The following is a 21,243-nucleotide window of genomic DNA, read 5'->3' as shown; positions in this document are numbered from 1 at the left end:
TATCATGGTCTCTGTGGACAGGGAACAGTCTCTATTCTGCTCTGTGTCAGTGTGTATCAGGGGCTTTGAGGACAGGTGTCAATCCATACCTGCCAAGTGACCCTATGTAGGGGGAACAGTCTCTATTCTGCTCTGTGTCAGTGTGTATCATGGTCTCTGTGGACGGGGAACAGTCTCTATTCTGCTCTGTGTCAGTGTGTATCATGGTCTCTGTGGACAGGGAACAGTCTCTATTCTGCTCTGTGTCAGTGTGTATCATGGGCTTTGAGGACAGGTGTCAATCCATACCTGCCAAGTGACCCTATGTAGGGGGAACAGTCTCTATTCTGCTCTGTGTCAGTGTGTATCATGGTCTCTGAGGACGGGGAACAGTCTCTATTCTGCTCTGTGTCAGTGTGTATCAGAGGCTTTGAGGACAGGTGTCAATGTTAGGTGATTTCTGCCCTTTATGGATTAAAAGCAGACTCTGCATCAACCGTGTAATTTTCCATGGGAGTTTTGCCATGGATCCCCCTCCGGCATGCCACAGTCCAGGTGTTAGTCCCCTTGAAACAACTTTTCCATCACTTTTGTGGCCAGCAAGACTCCCTATTGGTTTTAAAATTCGCCTGCCCATTGAAGTCGAAAATTTCGGGTTCGCGACAACACTAGTTACAACTACATGTCTGTCCGTCCACCCATTGTAAAGCGCTGCGGAATTTGACGGCGCTCTATAAATAATATAGTAATAATAATAAGTTTGTGCTACCCACATCAGTCCATCCTTGCAAGCGCGCTGTCTTGGCGCCATACTTGATTCTGGCCTCACATCCAGCATGTTGCCAAATCCTGTAGATTCCATCTTAAAAACATAGCCCGCATCCGCCCCTTTCTTGCACCGAATACTACTAAGGAGCTTGTCCATGCTCTAGTAATTTCACGCATGGATTATTGTAACCCTCTCCTGATTGGTGTTCCCAAAAGCCGTACTGCACCGCTACAGTCCGTAATGAACGCTGCTGCTAGACTGATTTTCCTCTCTAGTCATTTCTCTCACACCTCACCCCACTGTCAGTCCTTACATTGGCTTCCTGTATGCTATAGGAGTCAATTCAAGGTACTAATTCACACCTATAAAGCACTGAACAACTCTAGCCCCTCTTATATCTCCTCACAGATCCATAGGTATGTCCTTTCTCGGTCTCTGCTCTGCCCGTGACCACCTCCTGTCCGTTGTCAGCACCCGTACGGCCAACTCACGCTTGCAGGACTTCTCGCGGGCGGCTACCTTCCTATGGAATAGCCTGCCTACCTCCATCAGACTCTCCCCTAGTCTTGCATCTTTTAAGAAGTGCCTTAAAACCCATCTCTTTAGGGAAGCTTATGGCCTCCCAGAGTAACCTCTACCTCACATACCTGTCTCTTGCTCTCTCCTAAAGGGCAGCCCACCTTATTTGACTGCAAATTCCTGTCCTAATGTGTTTTACACCCCACCTCCTATAGAATGTAAGCTCGATTGAGCAGGGTCCTCTTCAACCTATTGCTCCCGTAAGTTCTTTGTAATTGTCCTATTTATAGTTAAATCCCCGTCTCATAATATTGTAAAGCGCTATGGAATCTGTTGGCGCTATATAAATGGCAATAATAAATAAAAAATAATGTTGAAGGGGCACATTTGAGACGCAGCCATTCAGTTTTTTTTTTTTTTAACTTTGAAGTTTTACACTGTGCCCATGTTCCATTTTGGAGTAGTTTAGATGGTTGGTTATTGAAATTTCCCCACAAACACATACTATTTATTAAAGAATATACCCTGGGTTAATTCCAAAGGCGTATTTTGAACCTTAGCGTGGGATCATTTTTTCTCTAGTTTGTTCCAGGTGTAGTGGTAATGAGCATTTTTAAAGGTATTTTTTAAACGTTTTAAAACTTTTTTTGTTTTTACGGATTTAAAATTTTTATAAGCTTTTTTTTTTTTTTTATTATTATTTTTTACTGTTAACCCCTAACTAGCAGTAAGCAGCACTAATGGTAAATTCCCCAATTTCCCATAACTCCCACCCACCCCAGCTAGCAAAATATATAATTTAAAAATATTGTAATTAATTAAATAAATTGAACCCCTGAGGATTAAAAAAAAATAAAAAATAAAAATCAGTTAACCCTAAGGGGTTAAAAAAAAAAAAAATCCGATCACAGTATAATACTGTGATCTGTATTTTAATCACTGTAGGTAGTGATCAACTGGCAGGAAAGGGGTTAATTTTTATTAGGACTGGGTAAAGGAGGGTGTGTTTTTTTTGAAAACATTTTTTTAAACTTTTTTTTTTTACATTAACCCTTAGCTAACCTAACACCAAATTCCCCAATTCCCCACTAACTTCCACCCACCCCAGCTAGCTAATTATATTATTTTAATATATTTTAATTAATTAATAAAATAAAATTAACAGGGTTACAAAAAATAAAAGTTGACCCTCAGGGGTAAAAAAAAAATCATATCATAGTAAAATGTATACCCTGGCAATTGATCACTATAGTCAGAGATCAATTGGCAGGGAAGGGGTTAATTTTTTAATTAAAATGGGTAAAGGGGGGGTGGGATTTTAATGTAACTTTTTTTTTTTTTTAACACAGGAGAAGCAGATCACTGCTGATCCATCTCCCTGCACTTCACACAGAACCCAGAAGAGCAGGATGGTGAGTCCCTGCAGCACATGTGCTCGCTCTGACAGCCTGTCAGAGCGAGCACTGCTGCAGGGGCAGCGCGATCGATGCTCCCGGTCTGCCTCTAATACAGAGGCAGACCGGAGCACCGTTAACCCCGCGATCGCGGCGATCTGGGGTTAACTTTACCGCATGACGGACTTGTTCCGTCATTAACCGTTTCCCCGCCATGACGGACCAAGTGCGTCATCCGGCGGGAAGGGGTTAAACAAGTACATCTTATGGTCTACATGTTTTTATAGCTATTATTGGGAGCTGCTGAAATTTTTGTCTAAATTGAATTTTGTACGTGTGTTCATTCGCTTTTGGACAAAATTCAGTCATTTTCATTTCGGAATTTCATTTGGATGAATGAAATTCAATCTGTATCATGGGCCACAGCTGCGTCTTGCAGTCATTTAGTAGATAACACAAATTGGGACCCTTGCGGAATTACCATATTTAAGGGTATCAAATTAATGAGATGTTTAGTAGATAGCTGTCAGGATTCGAACCTGGGACCTTGGCAGCTCTGGTGCTTTGGCTTACCTCTGAGCCATCTCTCCGCTTCTGTTTCCTGTATCTAGCCCTGTCTAGTATTTAGTACTGAAGCTGGAAATTTGTTGGAACTTCTCCTGTCACTCAAGTTACACCTGAGCCTGATGTCTCGTTAGCCAGGTATATAACACTGCCTCTCCCAGAAGGCAGTGTCAGTTCCTTGACTCTGGTGATCATCCTGCTGTTTCCTGTTCTCCAGTTTGTTATTGATCTCTGGCTTGGTACACCAATTATCCTGACTTCTGGCTTCCTTTGACCCTTGGCTTCCCACGACTATTCTCCTGGTTTATTGTTCCTGTACCGCGTTTTGGATTTACCCTGCACAGCCCCTGTGCACCGACTCACAGGTCAGGTGAATTCTTGCCTGATCACCTTGGCCTGTGTTTTCTTGCAAGGGAGAGCATACTTCTCTGCCTGCCGGACTCCCACACCCAGGTAAGCCCTGACATAAGGAACTGACCTTTATGGAGTCCGCAGAGATGTGCTCACCCCTGCTCCAGCAAGTGTGTAGCCTGGCCCAGACTGTTTTGGAGCTACAGCGAGATTTTTTTTTCTTAAAGGGACAGTACGCCCAGCCCTGGAACCTGTTTTTCCTGAACCATTTACAGTTATGCCGGAGAGATTTGATGGCAACCAAGCTTCCTTCCTATGCTTTAAAGTGGATTGTGAATTGGTGTTTTCCCTGAAGCCTCGGACTTATGCCAATGATTTCATAAAGGTCCGAGCAGCTATAAACCTGCTGTCTGGAAAGATGAAACAATGGGCACACGATATGTTGCTGTCTCAGAATCCTGTCCTTGCGGGATGGGATGCTTTCATGTCTGCCATGGAAGCACACTGCAAGACTCCTAGCAAGACCGCTGTGCCTAAGCCACCACCACGTCCCAGAGGATCCCAGATTCCCAGAAACAGAGGGAACCTGTACCTATACGACAACCCCGTGTTGCCTCATTATGCTCCTGATCCTATGAAGGCCCCAGAGCAATCCTGCCTTCCTCTCGACCCAGACGAACCTATGGAGATTGGATATATCGGGACTAGGTTGACCCTAACGGAAAGAGATCGGAGAGCCCATGGCTTGTGCCTATATTGTGGAGAAAGAGGGCATTTCATTTCTTTCTGCCCAATTCGTCCATCCAAGCAAAGACCCCTTCTATTGAGTGCCCTACGTACCCATCCAGTCGTCTCAGAAACTTCGTCTAGACGCTGCCAAGGTTTTTGCCAGTCATGTCCCCGTTATGTGACACAGAAGGGTACGCAAACTATGCTGTATGACTTACCCAGTGCTCCTGAGAAATCTGAACCTCCGCCGGTAGAGACTTTTTTTAAAGCTGGTACTATCATCCCTTCTTGTCAACCTAAAGAGGAGTTACTTACCGTCTGTAATGGTGACGTACAGAGGGAAAAAGGTTCAGAGAAGAAGACTCCTGGGATCAAGTTACCTGCCACTTGCATTGTATCCATTGCCAGCCCTAACCTCTCTCCAGTAGTACCTGAAAATGCTAATTGTTCGGGGAAGAACGATCCTCCTCCTGGCTGTACCTATGCCTCTAATGGGACACTAGTCCGGAAGGAGCACTTGCAAACATTTGAGAAGGCCCTTATAGCTATGTCCTCCGATCCTGCTGGCAAAACCAAAAACAAGAAGTCAAAGAAGTGACCTCCTGGGCCGTACTTGTTTTTGCCTTTCTTGGTTTTTTTTCTCGCCTGGAGGCGTCTTTGAGGAGGGGGTAATGTCAGGATTCGAACCTGGGACCTTGGCAGCTCTGGTGCTTTGGCTTACCTCTGAGCCATCTCTCCGCTTCTGTTTCCTGTATCTAGCCCTGTCTAGTATTTAGTACTGAAGCTGGAAATTTGTTGGAACTTCTCCTGTCACTCAAGTTACACCTGAGCCTGATGTCTCGTTAGCCAGGTATATAACACTGCCTCTCCCAGAAGGCAGTGTCAGTTCCTTGACTCTGGTGATCATCCTGCTGTTTCCTGTTCTCCAGTTTGTTATTGATCTCTGGCTTGGTACACCGATTATCCTGACTTCTGGCTTCCTTTGACCCTTGGCTTCCCACGACTATTCTCCTGGTTTATTGTTCCTGTACCGCGTTTTGGATTTACCCTGCACAGCCCCCGTGCACCGACTCACAGGTCAGGTGAATTCTTGCCTGATCACCTTGGCCTGTGTTTTCTTGCAAGGGAGAGCATACTTCTCTGCCTGCCGGACTCCCACACCCAGGTAAGCCCTGACAATAGCTCCTTTTTGATGTCCTTATAGAAATCCCAAAAGGATTAGGGAGTGATCTACTAAAAAGCTAAAAGACCTTTATCGTAACTTTGTTCTTTCAGACTACAATACTAATGCTAAATACATGTTTTTTTTTAAATCTAGAATAAAAAAAAGTGAGGTTAAATTCTCCTTCCTGCCATTCCATGATTATGGGGCATGTCTACTAAACAGCGAGCAGTCATAAGACTAGAGACTTAGCAGCAATAATAAAGTGGGACATTGTACAGGTCCCCATGCCCATGCCCTAAGGCACCTAAAAAAAAAAAAAAAAAAAAAAAAGTAACTGAGGGGGGCATAGTGAGCCCCAACCCGCCGCCAATGGTTTGGAGGTGGGGGGGGGGGGGGGGGGGGGGGACTAGGTGGACACTAGGACCTCCATTTAATTTAATAACTTCTACTTGCAGACAACGGTAACTCCCCCTCTGTAACTAGTGACCATGCCCACCGCTTGTCGAATACCGTGTGCCCTACCCCGAAGCCTTAGTCATTCATTAATCTATGTTTGGGGAATTTTCCCCGAACACAGATTTGCAGGATTCCATTCGCGAGTAAGCTTATCTATTTTTGGGGAAGTTATCCCGATCATAGATACGCAAGATTCCATTCGCAAGTAGACTAATCTATGTTTGGGGAAGTTTCCTCAAACATAGATTTGCGATATTCCATTAGCGAGTAAGCTAATCTATGTTCGGCAAAGTTTTCCCGAACATAGATTTGCAGGATTCCATGCCCTAGTGAACTGGTCTATGTTTGGGGGAATTCCCCCAAACACAGAACTGCTTTCTAGCACATGTTTTTTACCCAACATAAGACCTGAAAATTAGCCCTAGTGAGTTTCTCGGGATTAAAATTTATATAAAACCCAGTCTTATTTTCAGGGAAAGACGGTAGTAATGAACAAGCAAGCCAAAATTATTATTTAAATACATATTTTTTTCATATAGCTACAAAGGTTTCATTATCCTACAAGAATTTTTTTTTTTTTAAATGGTGATGAGGAAGCCGAAAGGTTTGCATGTATTTATATATCAAAGTCACCTTGTAGGTCATAAGGAAACATTCCGCTCAGATAAGGTTCCACTCCGTTCTCAGACGGTTGCATTGTGAAATCAGAGCAGTAGCCTGTTGCTGTTTATTAGAGGAAGCACATTGAGTTATTTCCTGGATCAAGCATCTCTTGATCTATCTAAAGGGAACAAATTATGTAATTGGTGGGAAACGTGACGATGGAACTAACTCAATGAACGTACTAGCTCTTACCATAACGTAGGAAAGATCACATCACTTGGTTTTGTGAATTGTAAATTACAACTGCCCTGAGTGTTCTCAAATAATACATCTAAACAGCTAGTAAGGAGGCTACTTCCAATGCCTTATTAGTCTGTTTGGTATTTGGTTGTGGGTTTTTATGTACTTTGCTAGTCTGACTACCCTGCCTTGCAGAATCATTCCCCTTGCTTATACATTTTGTCATAGCTTGAACTTAAAATACATCATTATATACAGGATTATTTACTGAAGGAAGAGTTAAAAGTGAATTTCAAGTTTTAGGGCAAAATAGCCAAACTGCAACTCAGTTTAGCTATTCTGGCTTTACATTTACTATGAATTAACACCTTGGCGAATAACCCTGTGGGGATCTTCGGTTTTGTTTCACACAATATGCCCAACACTTTGAGGTTTGATGTTTTTTTTTTTTGTTTTGGTGACATAAAGGTCAAAAATCAAAAAGCAAAGCAAACGTTTGTTTGTTTCCAAGTATTCAACCCACTCACAATACACATAAATAATGTTTTCCTGCAATTACTACTGTGAGAGTAAATCTCTACTAGCAACGTCGGACCATTTGGCTTGGTAAAATTGCTTACGGGTAGGTAGGGACCATTGGTGAACAGCAATTATTACGTTTTTCAGATTATTTGGATCAGATTCTTCAGGTTCATGAAATGGTCCTTTACACGTTAGAAATCATTGCCAATGCCAATCCATTTATAAACCTATATATCTTATTCAGCTTTAGATATGTCAGTGCTAACATTCTTTTATTTTTCTTTTGCAGCTGCAGATTTCCAGAGGTCACACTGAAAAGGATACTGGATTATCAAAGTCAGGATGTACATATGCGATGCATTTTCTAGAAATCGTATGGCTTTAATGCGTAAACTCTTTTTTAAATACTCAAGTCATGTAATTCAATGTATGTGTTGTTGTAGCTAATAAAGTTTATCTTCGAATGGTCACCATTTTCGAGTTAACTTTATCTTAATGTTTACCAATTATTTTCAGGCATCCTATTTCCACACGTAATGGGATAAATGGTACTTGCCAAGTAAGCCTCAAGATGGCAGTAATAAGATGTGAATTCAACAATAAAAATAAAACATTCATAAAACTTGCACCAGAATAGCTACAATATCATTTGTGAAAAAAAAAAAATCAGTTTGACAAATGAATGCAACACAATACTCATTGCTCAAAGGGTTAAACTGTATAAAGCAGGCGTGTGAGCTTCTCCATATACTGTTAGTGAGGACAAGATAGGACACCTTTACTGAAAGGGTTAAAAGACTCGCAGTGAAAGTGGCTAGCATTGCGTCTTAGAGTCCGCCTAACAGGAACATGGGTATGTGTCCACCTGATTCTGTGCAGCAAGGTAGAGGCATAGTTAGGTGTCAAACAGACCAGGGGCATCTGCCCAACAGTACATTGTATGGCCCCTCATCTAGATATTGACTAAAACTAAGCCTAAACACTACTCTAATGTGTTCTGTAAAACAAGAACCTATAATTATAAATAAACATGTTATACTAACCCTGTAACCCACTGCATTAAAACCATACATCCACAGCAAGTGGCATTGTCACAAATTATAGAATTGGAGGTGCCATTTAAAACATTGAAATTGTGACAAAATTAGAACAAGGGCCTATCTTGAATTGTCTCTTCTAGAGAAATATGTGCCCCCTTGTTACATATTAGAGGAAGACAATGGGTACTTTGGAGGATTTGTGAGCCCTAGCATCCAGAGTGTGCATGTTATTGAGGACCAGGATATTGCTCTTCCATTAGTTCTACTTAAGGAATGGGTATACATTTTCCCCCATGTTTAATTTTTATTGATAGTGAAGGTTTATTTTAATATTAAAAGGACACTATAGACACCCAGATCACTTCAGCTCATTAAAGTGATCTAGGTGCACTGTGCCTATTGCAATTAGAGATGCAATGTAAAACATCCAGAGCGATTGCAATGTTTACACTACAGCACTATGTCTGCCTCCAGTGGCTGGCTCCCAGACAGCCACTGGAGGCACTTCCTGTATGTTAACAGACTTTTGGTCTGGTAACTGATGCTGGACATCCTTGGTCTGCATGAGGACATCCAGCGTTAGTTATTTCCCCAATGCTCTTCTATGGGGAGGGCTTAATGCATGCGCAGAGCTTGCCGAACATGCACATTAGCTTCCCCTGGTCAGTAATGTCGGAGGAGGCAAAGCCACAACCCAGCGCCGAGGGACATCGATGCTGGGATCAGGAAAGTAAAGGGTTTTTAACCCTTTATTTACCACAAAAGAGAAAATGAATAAAAAGAGGTAGGAAAAGTAAAGGGCACAGGAGGAAGGACCAGGGACAGAAGTGGATGGGGAAGAAGTGCAAACATTCGGCGGCAGATTTAGAGAGAATATGGGATATACAATATAAGCAGAAAACACATAGATGCCTGATTGTCAATCAATTCCTTCCAAAGTATTGGGTATCACTACTGCTGAAGTTGCTGCAGAACCTTCCGTTAGCTCATTGGCTACCAGTGACCATCTGATGCTTGTAGACAATGAAGTAATCAAGTGGAGGTTTGTGCTTAGGAGCTTCCTGATATCGACCTTTAGTATTGGAGATAGGGAGCGGCTCCCAGCAGACTCCAGGTAATAAGTCAAAATTGGTTGGATTACTTACAATGTGGGCACCCTTGGCATAATGTGATAGGAGTATATTATTAGATGCTGGTCTCAGAAACCTCAGTGTATATATGTATAGAATGTTTTTTGTGCAAATTCCCCAAATGCTCCACTTTATTTTGTTGTTATTCTTTTGTATGCACAAAACTTGTTCTTGCTATTGTTTTGATACAGCATTTGGAATGTGCAGATCCACAAATGATTTACCTATATGAATAATCTGGTTTGCATACCATAAGATGCAATACGCATAGATACATACTGCCCCTCTAACAACAAAATATGATGAATACTTAATCATGGTGTTTCCTATCCCAGCAACAATTTCCTTGGGTGAACATTTAGATTCTACTTACCGCTTATTCATTTGCAGCCAGGAGCTACACAATAAATTGCAATTGTTGAATATTAATCAGAAATTGCACAGTTAAAGCCAAAATAGCCAAGCTGGAATTATAGCGCAGGTAGAAAGTAAGAATACATGAAATACATGACAATGCTGGTTTACCTGTATACACAAGAGAACATGTCTGCAGTTTACAAAATAAAAATTGGACAAAACCAATCTATTGGGCTTCCACACCCAAGCACACAGGCTGCCTCTGAGTAACCTTGTTAGAGCGGTTTACTGCAGTTCTGGGTCACTCTCAGAGATGAGAGCGGAAGAAGGGTTCTCTCTGCACATAACTCACACTTTGAAAGGGTCTCAGAGAGACCATCTTTTTCCCAATCTTCCACAGATTGTTTGATATATTGTGCTCATTGTAGAAATTTCAGATCTTTTACTATAACCCCTACGGAACAACAACTTTGACACAACTGTCCAATATAATATGTGGCTGAACCAGTGAAGCACTTACAATACAATATCACATTATTTTCTTCTAGATTAGTGATGTCCAACTTTACCCATTGAAGATTTACATCGATCTTTCAGAATCATGCATTCCAGCTCGTCTCCCATATAAGAAATTGTGTTATATAATGAAAGCCATGGGTATCTTAGGTTTGAGGCCATTGTCACGTCTGGTTTGCCACACTAACAAATAATGCTTAAAAGTCAGGTTCTAGAATTGCTTCCATTTTTTCTTTTTGGAGCTAGAGAACGTGTGTGCCCGTGTGCGCTGCACAAATCATTGTTGATTCCATCTACGTGTTCCAGATTTCCCCTCAAGTTTCCATTTACAGGTATTGTGGTCATCTCTCACCAAAATGCAGATTTGTACAAGAAATGTTGCAATTGGAAAAATTAAGAGCTTAAAAATAATAATAATAAATATACTCACAATATTAAGTTATCAACATTCCCAAACTCAAGTAGCTGATAAAAGCAAGTGATTGGTGAAACAAATATTTGAGTTAATTACACACGTGGTCTCCATTAAATCACTCAATCAGGTTTTGTTTTTTTTGTTTTTTTAACATTGCAAATACCTCACATTTTGAGATTTTCCACTAGAATACCTATGAAATCTGTCCTCAGTGGGTATAATCTCCTGTGCAATGACAAGTATCTTAGGAAAAAAAAAAATTGCCAGGTTTTCAAAATGTCCTTACAGTCCCAGAAGTGCTACAGCAAATAGGCAGTGGCATCATCGTTTCATTGAAAACATTCTGTTTATATACAAAGGGCACCCCTTACATGAGTCCCCGAGCGACAGTGCCGACACGAACAGTTCCCCAAGGCATCAGTCAGTTATTCATAGGGTAACTTGTATCAAAAGCAATTTAATAAAAGCACTCATAAGCATTTTATTCCTATCCATGATTGCAGACATTTACAAAACCAGAACGACATTTGAGTTTACCTTAAAAAATAACTTATTAAGCAGTGATATACACAGCACAAAATAGTTCAGGGAGAAAATGCAACCTTGTTTTTTTTTCGTTTTTTTTTTTTAAATTAAAATGTAAACGTGAAAAAAAAAAAAAAAAACCCCAACAAAAAAACAAAAAACAAAAAGATGGAATAAAAGTCTCTATGTCTTGCTACTTAAGATGACATGTGATAATATCCTTTTACAATGTCCTGTGGGAATATATATATATTTATATATATTTATATATATATATGTACAGATGATAAATTGCAGTTCGGTTCAGGGCAATTCTTACATATGCCGCTCTTTACAGATGTTTAGGATTGGACCCGCTTCTTCACAAAATAGGGTGCATGGCAACATAAATGAAAAGGTTTGTGCAGTGGGATCCTTTAGTTAAACTGTACGTGATGGATGCTTCTCTTCCGTGGTAGATCTGTGAAGAGGGCTGACTCACTGCAGTCTTCATGACGAGACTAGATGATGAATCACACACTCATTGTCATGCTAGGAGAATACTGCAAAGAGAGCAAATGCAGACTTAAAACGGGATATGCAAAGAGAGAAAAAACAAATAAATGTATTACTTTAGAGGGAATTAAGGGGTTAAACTGGAATATCTATCTTAGCAATAAAAAGGTCCCCTTTGTAAAAAAAAATGTTTTCTATTCTTTATTTCTTTTATACAAAAAGACATGACAAAACGTAAACAAGAAAATTTACCGTAGACATATAGTGGCCTCTTCCCCTTTCATGATATGACAATATCTCATATTGTTCGAAAGAGGTTCATTTTGACATAAAAAAACAACAACCCATAATTGCCCAGCGGGACAGCTCCTTGTAAGGATTGATGCTCTAAAAATGATCTAAAGGTTATCTATTTATTTTGCTCATTAGAGGAATTCATTTTATCCAGAGATCCCACTTGTGATTTCCTTTCCGGGTAACATGTTGGTACCTATCTATTCCCTTTTTCATTTTCAGCTGAAAAATACGTTGATTTTTAACCTCATTCCAAGGTGGCGGTATTACAGATTTCCATTTTCTGGCTATTGTGATCTTTACTGCCAGCAGAACATGTACTACCAAGTCATATTCTGCTTTGGGCATTTTAGAGAGATTTACATGTAGCAGATAAGTTTCAGGTTTCAGTGTTCGTTTAATCTTACGGATATATATATATGTAAAAAACAGATAACAACATTTGTATCTTGTAATACCTTTTTTATTGGACTAACAGAATTTTTCAATGACAAGCTTTCGGGATAACCTCCCTTTCTCAAGTCTGAAGCATTTCTGAGCAAGACGACACATAGAATTCAAAGTTGAGTTGTGATATAGGGGTTAAAGTGACATGAGTGTAGATAAGACACAGGTTTGGTAGAAAATAGACACCATCTTTGTAGAGGGTCATAAATATCTTTCTGAAGAGCAGAGTGAGGGGGGAGAGAGGGAAAAGAAAAACAAACAAGCAGACAGTGCAGAGGATGGTACACTTTATACATGCACACACATAAATGTGTATATGTGAACGCATAAACACATGTACATATACATAAACACATATACATACATGCACATGAACTCATATACACAAATATAAATGCACAGAAATATATATATAAGCATACATGCATATGAGTATGGACACGGACACACACACACACACACACACAATTATGTAATTTATATAGCGCCAACAAATTCTGCAGCGCTTTACAGTGGGTGGACCAACAAACATGTAGTTGTAACCAGAAAAGTTGGACAGTGAGGTTAGGGGAAGTATATACACACACATATATAAGATGTATCAATGAGGAGAGCACTCAGTGGATTTTCAAATCAAAATAATGTATTCAAATAGTTGCGAATGGATCAACGTTTCGACCGAACAGGTCTTTATCAAGATATATATAAATAATCAAAAAAAGCCTTGCACTCCTACTTAGTTATTTGGCCCGGTGCTTGATTGCACTAAATGTATGAAAGAAAAAAAAAATCAGGACAACCACAAGTTGGGAGTCACAGCCCCGAGTGCTCCTATCACAACTGTGAGTACTATTGCCTTCACTTTCCACATCCTTTATAGTTCTTCTTTCAGTCCTTGGTATTTGTGCACCTTCTCATGTTCCTCTTCCTGATGTTATAGTCACTGGGTATTGCCACATCCACCATGACTGCAGTCTTTCGTTCCTGGTCTACCACCACCACAATGTGTGGTTGGTTGGCCAGCACTTGCTTGTCTGTCTGGATCTTGAAGTCCCACAGGATCTTAGCCCTGTCATTCTCAACTACCCTTTGTGGTATCTCCCATCTGGACTTAGGCAGGTCCAATCCATATTCTGTGCAGATGTTTCAGTACACAATCTCAGCAACTTGGTTGTGTCTCTCCGTGTATGCTGTTCCTGCTAATATCTTGCATCCGGCTATTAGGTGCTGGACTGATGCTGATGAAAGTTCCAAGCTAGGAACTGAAACGTTGACTGATTTGTGACAATAAATCGTTGTGCTGTACAAATCCAGGAGTGCCGGTATTTATCTACACTTATATACACTTCTATATACACACACACACACAACACAGATTATTGTTACGCAAAGTCACTAGATACCAATTTCATGGACGTTCTATGGATATTATGTAAAGTTATTTGATTTCTGAATATTTTTAAGATACTTACTAGGTATATGTTCATTTACTAAATCTTAATGTATCCTAATTATAGTAGCTACTAAAATGTAAAGATAATATTGGTTTCTCAGATAGGGAACCATTTATTTTCAAGGGACCCTTGGAATTTAGCAAAAACAGCTTTCTGGTTTTTAAATGAAAAGCCGCCTTTCTCCTTCATATGCAGACAGGAAATCTGCTCAGCCAGTCTGTCCCAGCTCCAGCAGTTGAAAAAATTGCTTTTCACACTCCGTCTGTGTAGAACAGCAAAATCACTTAAAGTTTTATTCACTAACGTGTGAATAGTCAGGAATTCAAAATGAATTGAATTTTTAAGCTTGCTAGAAATGAAAACATAAAGTGGACATGGAGATTTTTTCCAATATTTGATCTAAAGTTTTAAATTCCCATTCAGTCATGACATATCACACTTGGCAAAATAACCACATTATAAAGCAGGCCCATCGCCATTCATGGAGAAATGATAGACCATATGCTAAATACATTAATGCAGACCTCCAGTTCATCAGGACGGAGTTTGGAAGGAGGTGTAAAGCTTTTAAATTAACAAAAGCACATGACATTCAGACCTCTGAATTCTCTAAAACAGGGGTGTCCAAACTCCGTCCCTCCAGATGTTGATGAACTACAACTCCCATGATTCTCTGGCTATCAAAGAATCATGGGAGTTGTGGTTCAGCAACATCTGGAGGGCCGCAGTTCGGAAAGAAAAATCCAAAATGTAGTAGTGGTTTTAGTCTTGATTTAAAAAGTTTACAAATCAGTAAAATGAACAAATTCTTACTTTTCCTTAAAGCAGGGCAAGTCTAAGCTAACTGTTGCTCTTGTAGATCATGTAAGTTGCATATTAACAATAGCTAGAGCTCAGCATTTTGCCAAACCGTTGTCTACATAGGTTAAAAGATGCTCATTTTACACTGAGCAAAGCCTAGCACATTATTTTATCAGGACGCAATTCGTGGTATAATCCGTTTATTAGACCAATCAACAGTAAAGCACAGAAAGCAATGCCCAAATAAAACGGATTATCTTACAGCATCCCACACAGACGCTCTTGTTGGCAAGTTATGACATCACAATTACCCTACATTTTATTATCCAAGCTGAAACGTCTACTTCAACGGGTGCAGCAAACTACTGGACCTCAGCTGCCATGAGAGAACGGTGCGGTCTTGAACATATGAGACCAAGTTTGGGATTTTTATAATGTCAAGGTTTTGGATGTTTCTTATTGCACTTCGTGTTTTACAGCACAGCATACACCCCACACAGAGCTAGACAAAATATTTATCTTCTACTCATTAGGCCTTTACATTATAAGTCCCTGATTTAATTGGGTCCAGTTTGTGTTTTTTTATTATGATTGACAGTTTCAGTAATGTGGCAATATATCCTTAAGCTAAACACTCAAGACCCTTAAAGCACTTAAGCTTACTGAAATGCTATATGTTTAAAGAGCACGGCCTCTTTTTCATTTTACATAACGTGCTGCCTGGCTGTCAGATAACTGGTGCTGCTACTTCCTGGCAGTTTACAACAGTGGAGCAAAATGTAAGAGGCAGCAATTGCCCAAAACACCTGCCTTGCTAAGACTTCTTATTGGGAAGTCTGTGATTGGACAGCCACAGAAAGTCTAGGTTCAGTTAGAGGACTGATTGCAAAGGTGTCAGACAGGAGATATGGAGCTTTCACAAGCGGTTTAGATAAACTAATGAAAAAAGTGCATAATTAAATGAATGCATGCTTATATTGCGGATATATATTATATAGAATATGTACGCTTTTTATAAAAAGTGAGCAGGTATGATATCCATTGTATTGTCTATATATTACTCTAAGATTGCATTTGATAATGTCATTGCATATATTTAGCTGAAGGCATACGAATGTGTGAGGAATACAAATCTGTATTTCCCTCTGCTCCCCCCTCCGGCACTGTAAGGGTCAATAAACCCTTACTGTACTTACCCAATTCCAGCACCAATCTTCCCCTCGCTCTGGGTTGGCCAGACATCATGTGATTTTACTGATGCTGGAAGTTCTCATACAGAGCGTGAGGACATCCAGCATCAGTTATGCGACCAAACGTTACCTAGCAAGCAGGAGGTGCCTCCATTGCCCCTCCTCCCACAACCCCCATACCCAAAGGAGTATGTCATGGAAATTTTTTTTTTATGAAATACTTACATTGACTGAGTTGGAATTTCACTGAAACTCCAACCGAGTCAAAAGATATACAGAGTTTTCCTACGTCTGACACAAAGCAGAGCTTTGTCAAGTTTTCTCATTTCTCCCAGTGTTCTTCATGAAAGTGAAAATTCAAAGTGAATTTCGAATTTAAGGCCCAAGTAACCAACTTGAAAGCATCTCTGACTTAGAGAATGTTTTTAATGCAGCTATTTTACCTTAAATTTGACATTCACTTTGAATTCTCACTTTAGTGAATAACCTTGCCGGTCTATAGAGTATCCAGTTTATATAAACAAACAAAAACCACAAACACAAAAAAAAAAACACAAACACAAACAAACTCTTAATTACACAAAAACAAAACATATCAATATGAACGTACAAATGACTTACACTCTCATTCTGAAAAGGGTTTAAGAAATTTCCCCCCATTTCTCCGTCATCCCTTGGTGTGCCTGGCTGGTTACTCAGACTCATATTATTCGGAGAATTCTGTTCAAATGGTTAAACAAAATATGATTTAAGGTATTTGAGTAAAAATGATTTGTAAAACCAGGAAAAACATACTTCAGGATAAACAAAATCCTTTAAATTACAAAAACATATCTACCACTAATTTGTGCAATCAAAATAATTAAACATATTTATACTTTAATTAGGAAACACAGTTTAGAAACTTTAGTCTATTTATTTCTACACTCAAATAAATACATAATAATTAATACACTATGCACCATAACCACCTCATCCTACTGAACTGGCTATGATGTAAGGACCCTACCTGTTCCTTAAAAAAAAGAATTAGAGATAAAAATATTTTTTTTAATAGTAGAAGCGGCATGGTATGGGGTAGATGCATCCATCTTCCCTATCTGATAAATATCTACTAACAATATTAAAACCTAAGGCCAGCTGTGGTACCCACCTCTACCCAATATAAGGAACAAAAAAACAACGTGTATCCCTGGTTTCCTCAGAGCATCTGATAAAAATTACATAATTTTCATGAAGACACACAGGGCTGAAGACAGCCCAAAAACTTCATTATATTTATTTCTTCCTAAATGAAGGCTGCCATATGCAGAGATTTTATGTATGCTGTAAAAAGAAATAGGTTTCCTTTAAAAAAAAAAAAAAAAAAATTCCGAATAACCTGTAGATGTTCCAAAGAAAGATAGAAATCATGAAGCATGAAGGAGGATTTCTATTCCGTAGCACAGACCCACGGTCCGGTTGACCCATTTGTCTGTAGAAGAGCAAAACGCTCCAGCTTTCCCCCTACTGGTAATCTGGTGTCAGAACGGGTTTCTCCTATCACCGAACTTTTTGTTATTTCTGCATATGTATCTGTCTGAATACTTTGGTCTATGATTCTATTTGTTCCATGGGCAGAACAAAAAGATCTTCCATATTGTTTGGGGCTAAAAAATATTTTATTCCAGGAAATCCTTTTTTCCTGAGGAAGGGTTTTTTTTTTGTCTTCTGCCATTTGTTTAAATAGGGCATTTAGTGAAGTATATTAGGGAGCAGTGGAAATGCTTTGAACTAGCTCATCATGCTTTCCTGCAAGATTGATCCTACACCCTTTGAAGGTCACAGTGAGCACTGCTCACCTCCACAAACAACAACGGAATGATTCTTCAGAGAAAAACAACAGAGACACCAATCTAACCTGTAGACTGGTACCTACTGCTTAGGTTTAGCTGTTCCTTGTAATGGGATAGAGATGGGAGCTAAGGGACAGCTTAGGTTTTGAAATTTTTGGTGATCTTTTCAGTAGATACCTCCAAACTCAAATATGGTAGTTGTATCTGTGATAATGAATGCACCTACCATATTCCATCTTTAAGTACTTTCCACATTTAAAAGATTTAGGGTTTAAGAAATATCTCTGTCCATTTTACTAAATCCACATTTATTTATTTTGCAACAATTAATTATGTACACAAAAAAATAAACAACAATATGCATTTCTGAACAGTTTCCTTTTAATCGTTACAGTGGGAATACACTGTCGATCATGAACTCTACATATTTTAAGTTGTGGGAAATTGCAGATATTCAACACTAAAAGTATACACTCTGTATTCAGATTACCCATATAGTTATGAATGCTAATTACGTGTAGCCAGCAATATTATAAGTCCATGTCTTATAAATAATGACATGTACCAATCTTCTTTATAAGAGAAAACAAGTTGGACTGCAAACACAATAAGGCTGACCATAAAAGTCTAATTGTATCATACGGTTACTTCTTTCTAACAAGGTTGTCTTGCAGTATATGGCCAACAGAAATGTTTCCTTTCTACTTTTTCACTGCAGTTCAACTATCTGTGATGAATATAAAGTAGCTTAGCTCAGCTGGATGGATGTACTCACCTTGGAAATGCTGTCCATGTCCCCTGAGCCTAAATACAAAAACATAAACCTCTATCAAAGATTCTGTCAATCGTGAAATAAACGCTCACAAATCATCGCTGTCTTTATATTTTTGTCAATATTATTTAGATGTTTGGAGTTCCACATATTAATTAAAATTGTGACTTAATGAAAATATTTATTTGTAACTGCATATAATATACATGTAGACTGTAGACTTTGTATTTATTTAAGTACTTAAGATTTGTTCATAAAAAAATTAGCAATGCTTAATTAACTATAAAACATAAAATCACAATATTGTTTACAGTTATGCACCTAGTCATTTGTAGGCTTTGGCTTTTTGACATTTTAATTATAACTCCTCAAATCTTGTCACCTTGCCTACAATGATAGATTTCTAAAACGGTTTTGTATAATCATTATGTACTAGACACATTTACCTAATGAACCATTTATATGGTGCGGTTCCATTCCACCTAATCCACTCATTGGGCCATCTGAGCCAGGACCCATAGGGAACTGGAAGAAAGAAGAAAGGCATTCATATATTTAGATTATAAACACTGTTATGTTGCCAACTGATGGCCTATTAGCATAGCATATATTTAAGTCTTCAGAATGTGGCTCATTAAGAGTTCGCTTTGAAGCCTTCCTGACAGCTCAAACACTGGCAATTCATATCGACAACAGCTGGAATTACAGATGCTGAATATTACTGGTTACCTGGAGATAACCCAGCAAGAACCGTTACTGGTCAGAGGATAGATCTTGGCTAAACCTGGTAAAATCCACTATATGCAGTGTGTTTGAGAGCCTGGAAGTAATATGTAGTAATCAATGACAATCCGACATCCTTTGTATCATACCCTTCCACCAATAATTGTGAATAAAATGATCCTGAATCTCATATCAAGACCACAAATGTCTCTTACAATAATCACTCTGTAGCAAAATGAATAAATATATTCTCTGCACTGCACAAGAGGATATTAAGTTAGTACACCATAATAAAAACAGATTAATATGCTCCTTACATTAGGTCTGTTGGCGCCAGGAGGTACTGCATTCATTAATGTATACATATTGTCTCCAGAATTTGTGGAATCTAGAACACAAAATACACATGCAATGGGTAAATATTCAAAATTAACATTGTGCACCACCAAGAGACAAACATTATTCATGGGCCATAAATGCATTAAAGGACAACTATAGTGCCAGGAAAACATACTAATTTTCCTGGCACTACAGTGCCCTGAGGGTGCCCCCACCCTCAGGGTCCCTTTCCCGCCTGGCTCTAGGGGGAGGAAGGGGTTAAACTTACCTCTTTCTCCAGTGCCGGGCGGGGAGCTCTCCTCCTCCTCTCCGCCTCCTCGGCTGAATGTGCATGCGCGGCATTCTCAATGCTTTCCTATGGACGCTGGCGTCTTCTCACTGTGATTTTCACAGTGAGAAGCACGCAAGCGCCTCTAGCGGCTGGCAATGAGACAGCCACTAGAGGCTGGATTTACCCTAATGTAAACATAGCAGTTTCTCTGAAACTGCTATGTTTATAGAAAAAAGGGTTAAACCTAGCTGGACCTGGCACCCAGACCACTTCATTAAGCTGAAGTGGTCTGGGTGCCTATAGTTGTCCTTTAACTTAAAAGGTTATTTAAATTTTATGCAGGCTTCGCGTCTTATGATGACGATTAAAACCTATGCAGGGGAATTATGAAAGAAAAAATATCAATGATTGAACTAAAAGAACAGTAAAGTATCACAGAAATAAAATTTACAGAAATAAAATAAAATAAAAAATAGCAAAAAAACCAAAAACAAAACAGTAGTTTAATATAACACAGACCTGTGTATGTTCGATATTAACCTGTGAGATCTACCGGTAAATTAGTTCAGGTATTTACATTTTTTTTTTACCCCCAATATAGATCTTTACATGCACTTGTTAGAAAAGTATATCTTTGTTGACGTCCTAATTAAAAAAAAAAGCCGGCAGGGAGGCAGATGTTAGTGAAAGTAAAGGCAGCTGAGGTCCAGTAATTGCTTCAATGGGAACTAGGTTTAACTTCTCAAATTAACATTATTTTATTTCTGTATTTAATTATATACGTATATAGAATTATTTGCTTCCAAAATACATGATCAGCGTTACTGTTCCATTTGACTCTACAGTAATTATGATCCATGAAAGTAACACTAACAGTTAATTGGTATACAATATACAATTCCTAACACTTATTATTGTCTATAAACACAACACACAAATACATACATACTGCTTGCTAATTATTATTTTACCTGCTGGACTTGGCATGATTGGAGTTCCCGGGGGACCACCACCACCAGGAGGACCCTATACAAATAAATCAATATTTAAAGTTATTATTTTGACCATTACTTTAGAAACTGCAAACCTTCCAGAACTGGTAAAAACAATTGGGACTTTATTTACTAATAGGGATAGGAACAGAATGATGGTTCGTATAAGCATGTACCATGTGTTGGTTAGTCTGCCAGTAATTGTGCCTTGAACAGGGCAGTCAGTCTGTGCAAATACAGTTAAAACCGGCCATTTTGGGCTAGCTTCTGTGTTTTGCTCCGGAAATTTAAAGCGACAGCCACTGGCATTGCTAGACTATATTTCCTGTATTAGGAATTACCGTATGTTTTGATTT

General features: G+C 39.2%; 1 protein-coding gene across 2 annotated transcripts in view; it reads right to left on the bottom strand.

Moving 5' to 3' along the window:
- Nucleotides 1-11,186: 11,186 nt before the first annotated feature.
- Nucleotides 11,187-21,243, bottom strand: part of SSBP2 (single stranded DNA binding protein 2) — a 148,089-nt gene continuing 138,032 nt past the window's right edge. For both annotated transcript variants that reach the window (XM_063453712.1, XM_063453713.1), the window contains 6 exons: nucleotides 20,867-20,921; nucleotides 19,603-19,673; nucleotides 19,009-19,087; nucleotides 18,566-18,594; nucleotides 16,577-16,675; nucleotides 11,187-11,816 (listed from right to left, as the gene is read on the bottom strand). In XM_063453712.1, coding sequence (XP_063309782.1) covers nucleotides 11,787-11,816; nucleotides 16,577-16,675; nucleotides 18,566-18,594; nucleotides 19,009-19,087; nucleotides 19,603-19,673; nucleotides 20,867-20,921 — 363 coding nt within the window. In that variant the 3' untranslated portion in view covers nucleotides 11,187-11,786. The remainder of the gene's footprint in view (nucleotides 11,817-16,576; nucleotides 16,676-18,565; nucleotides 18,595-19,008; nucleotides 19,088-19,602; nucleotides 19,674-20,866; nucleotides 20,922-21,243) is intronic.

Source organism: Pelobates fuscus, chromosome 5 (assembly GCF_036172605.1).
Source record: "Pelobates fuscus isolate aPelFus1 chromosome 5, aPelFus1.pri, whole genome shotgun sequence".
In the NCBI taxonomy this organism is placed as follows: Eukaryota; Metazoa; Chordata; class Amphibia; order Anura; family Pelobatidae; genus Pelobates; species Pelobates fuscus.
This window is presented reverse-complemented; position numbering and strand designations above follow the sequence as displayed.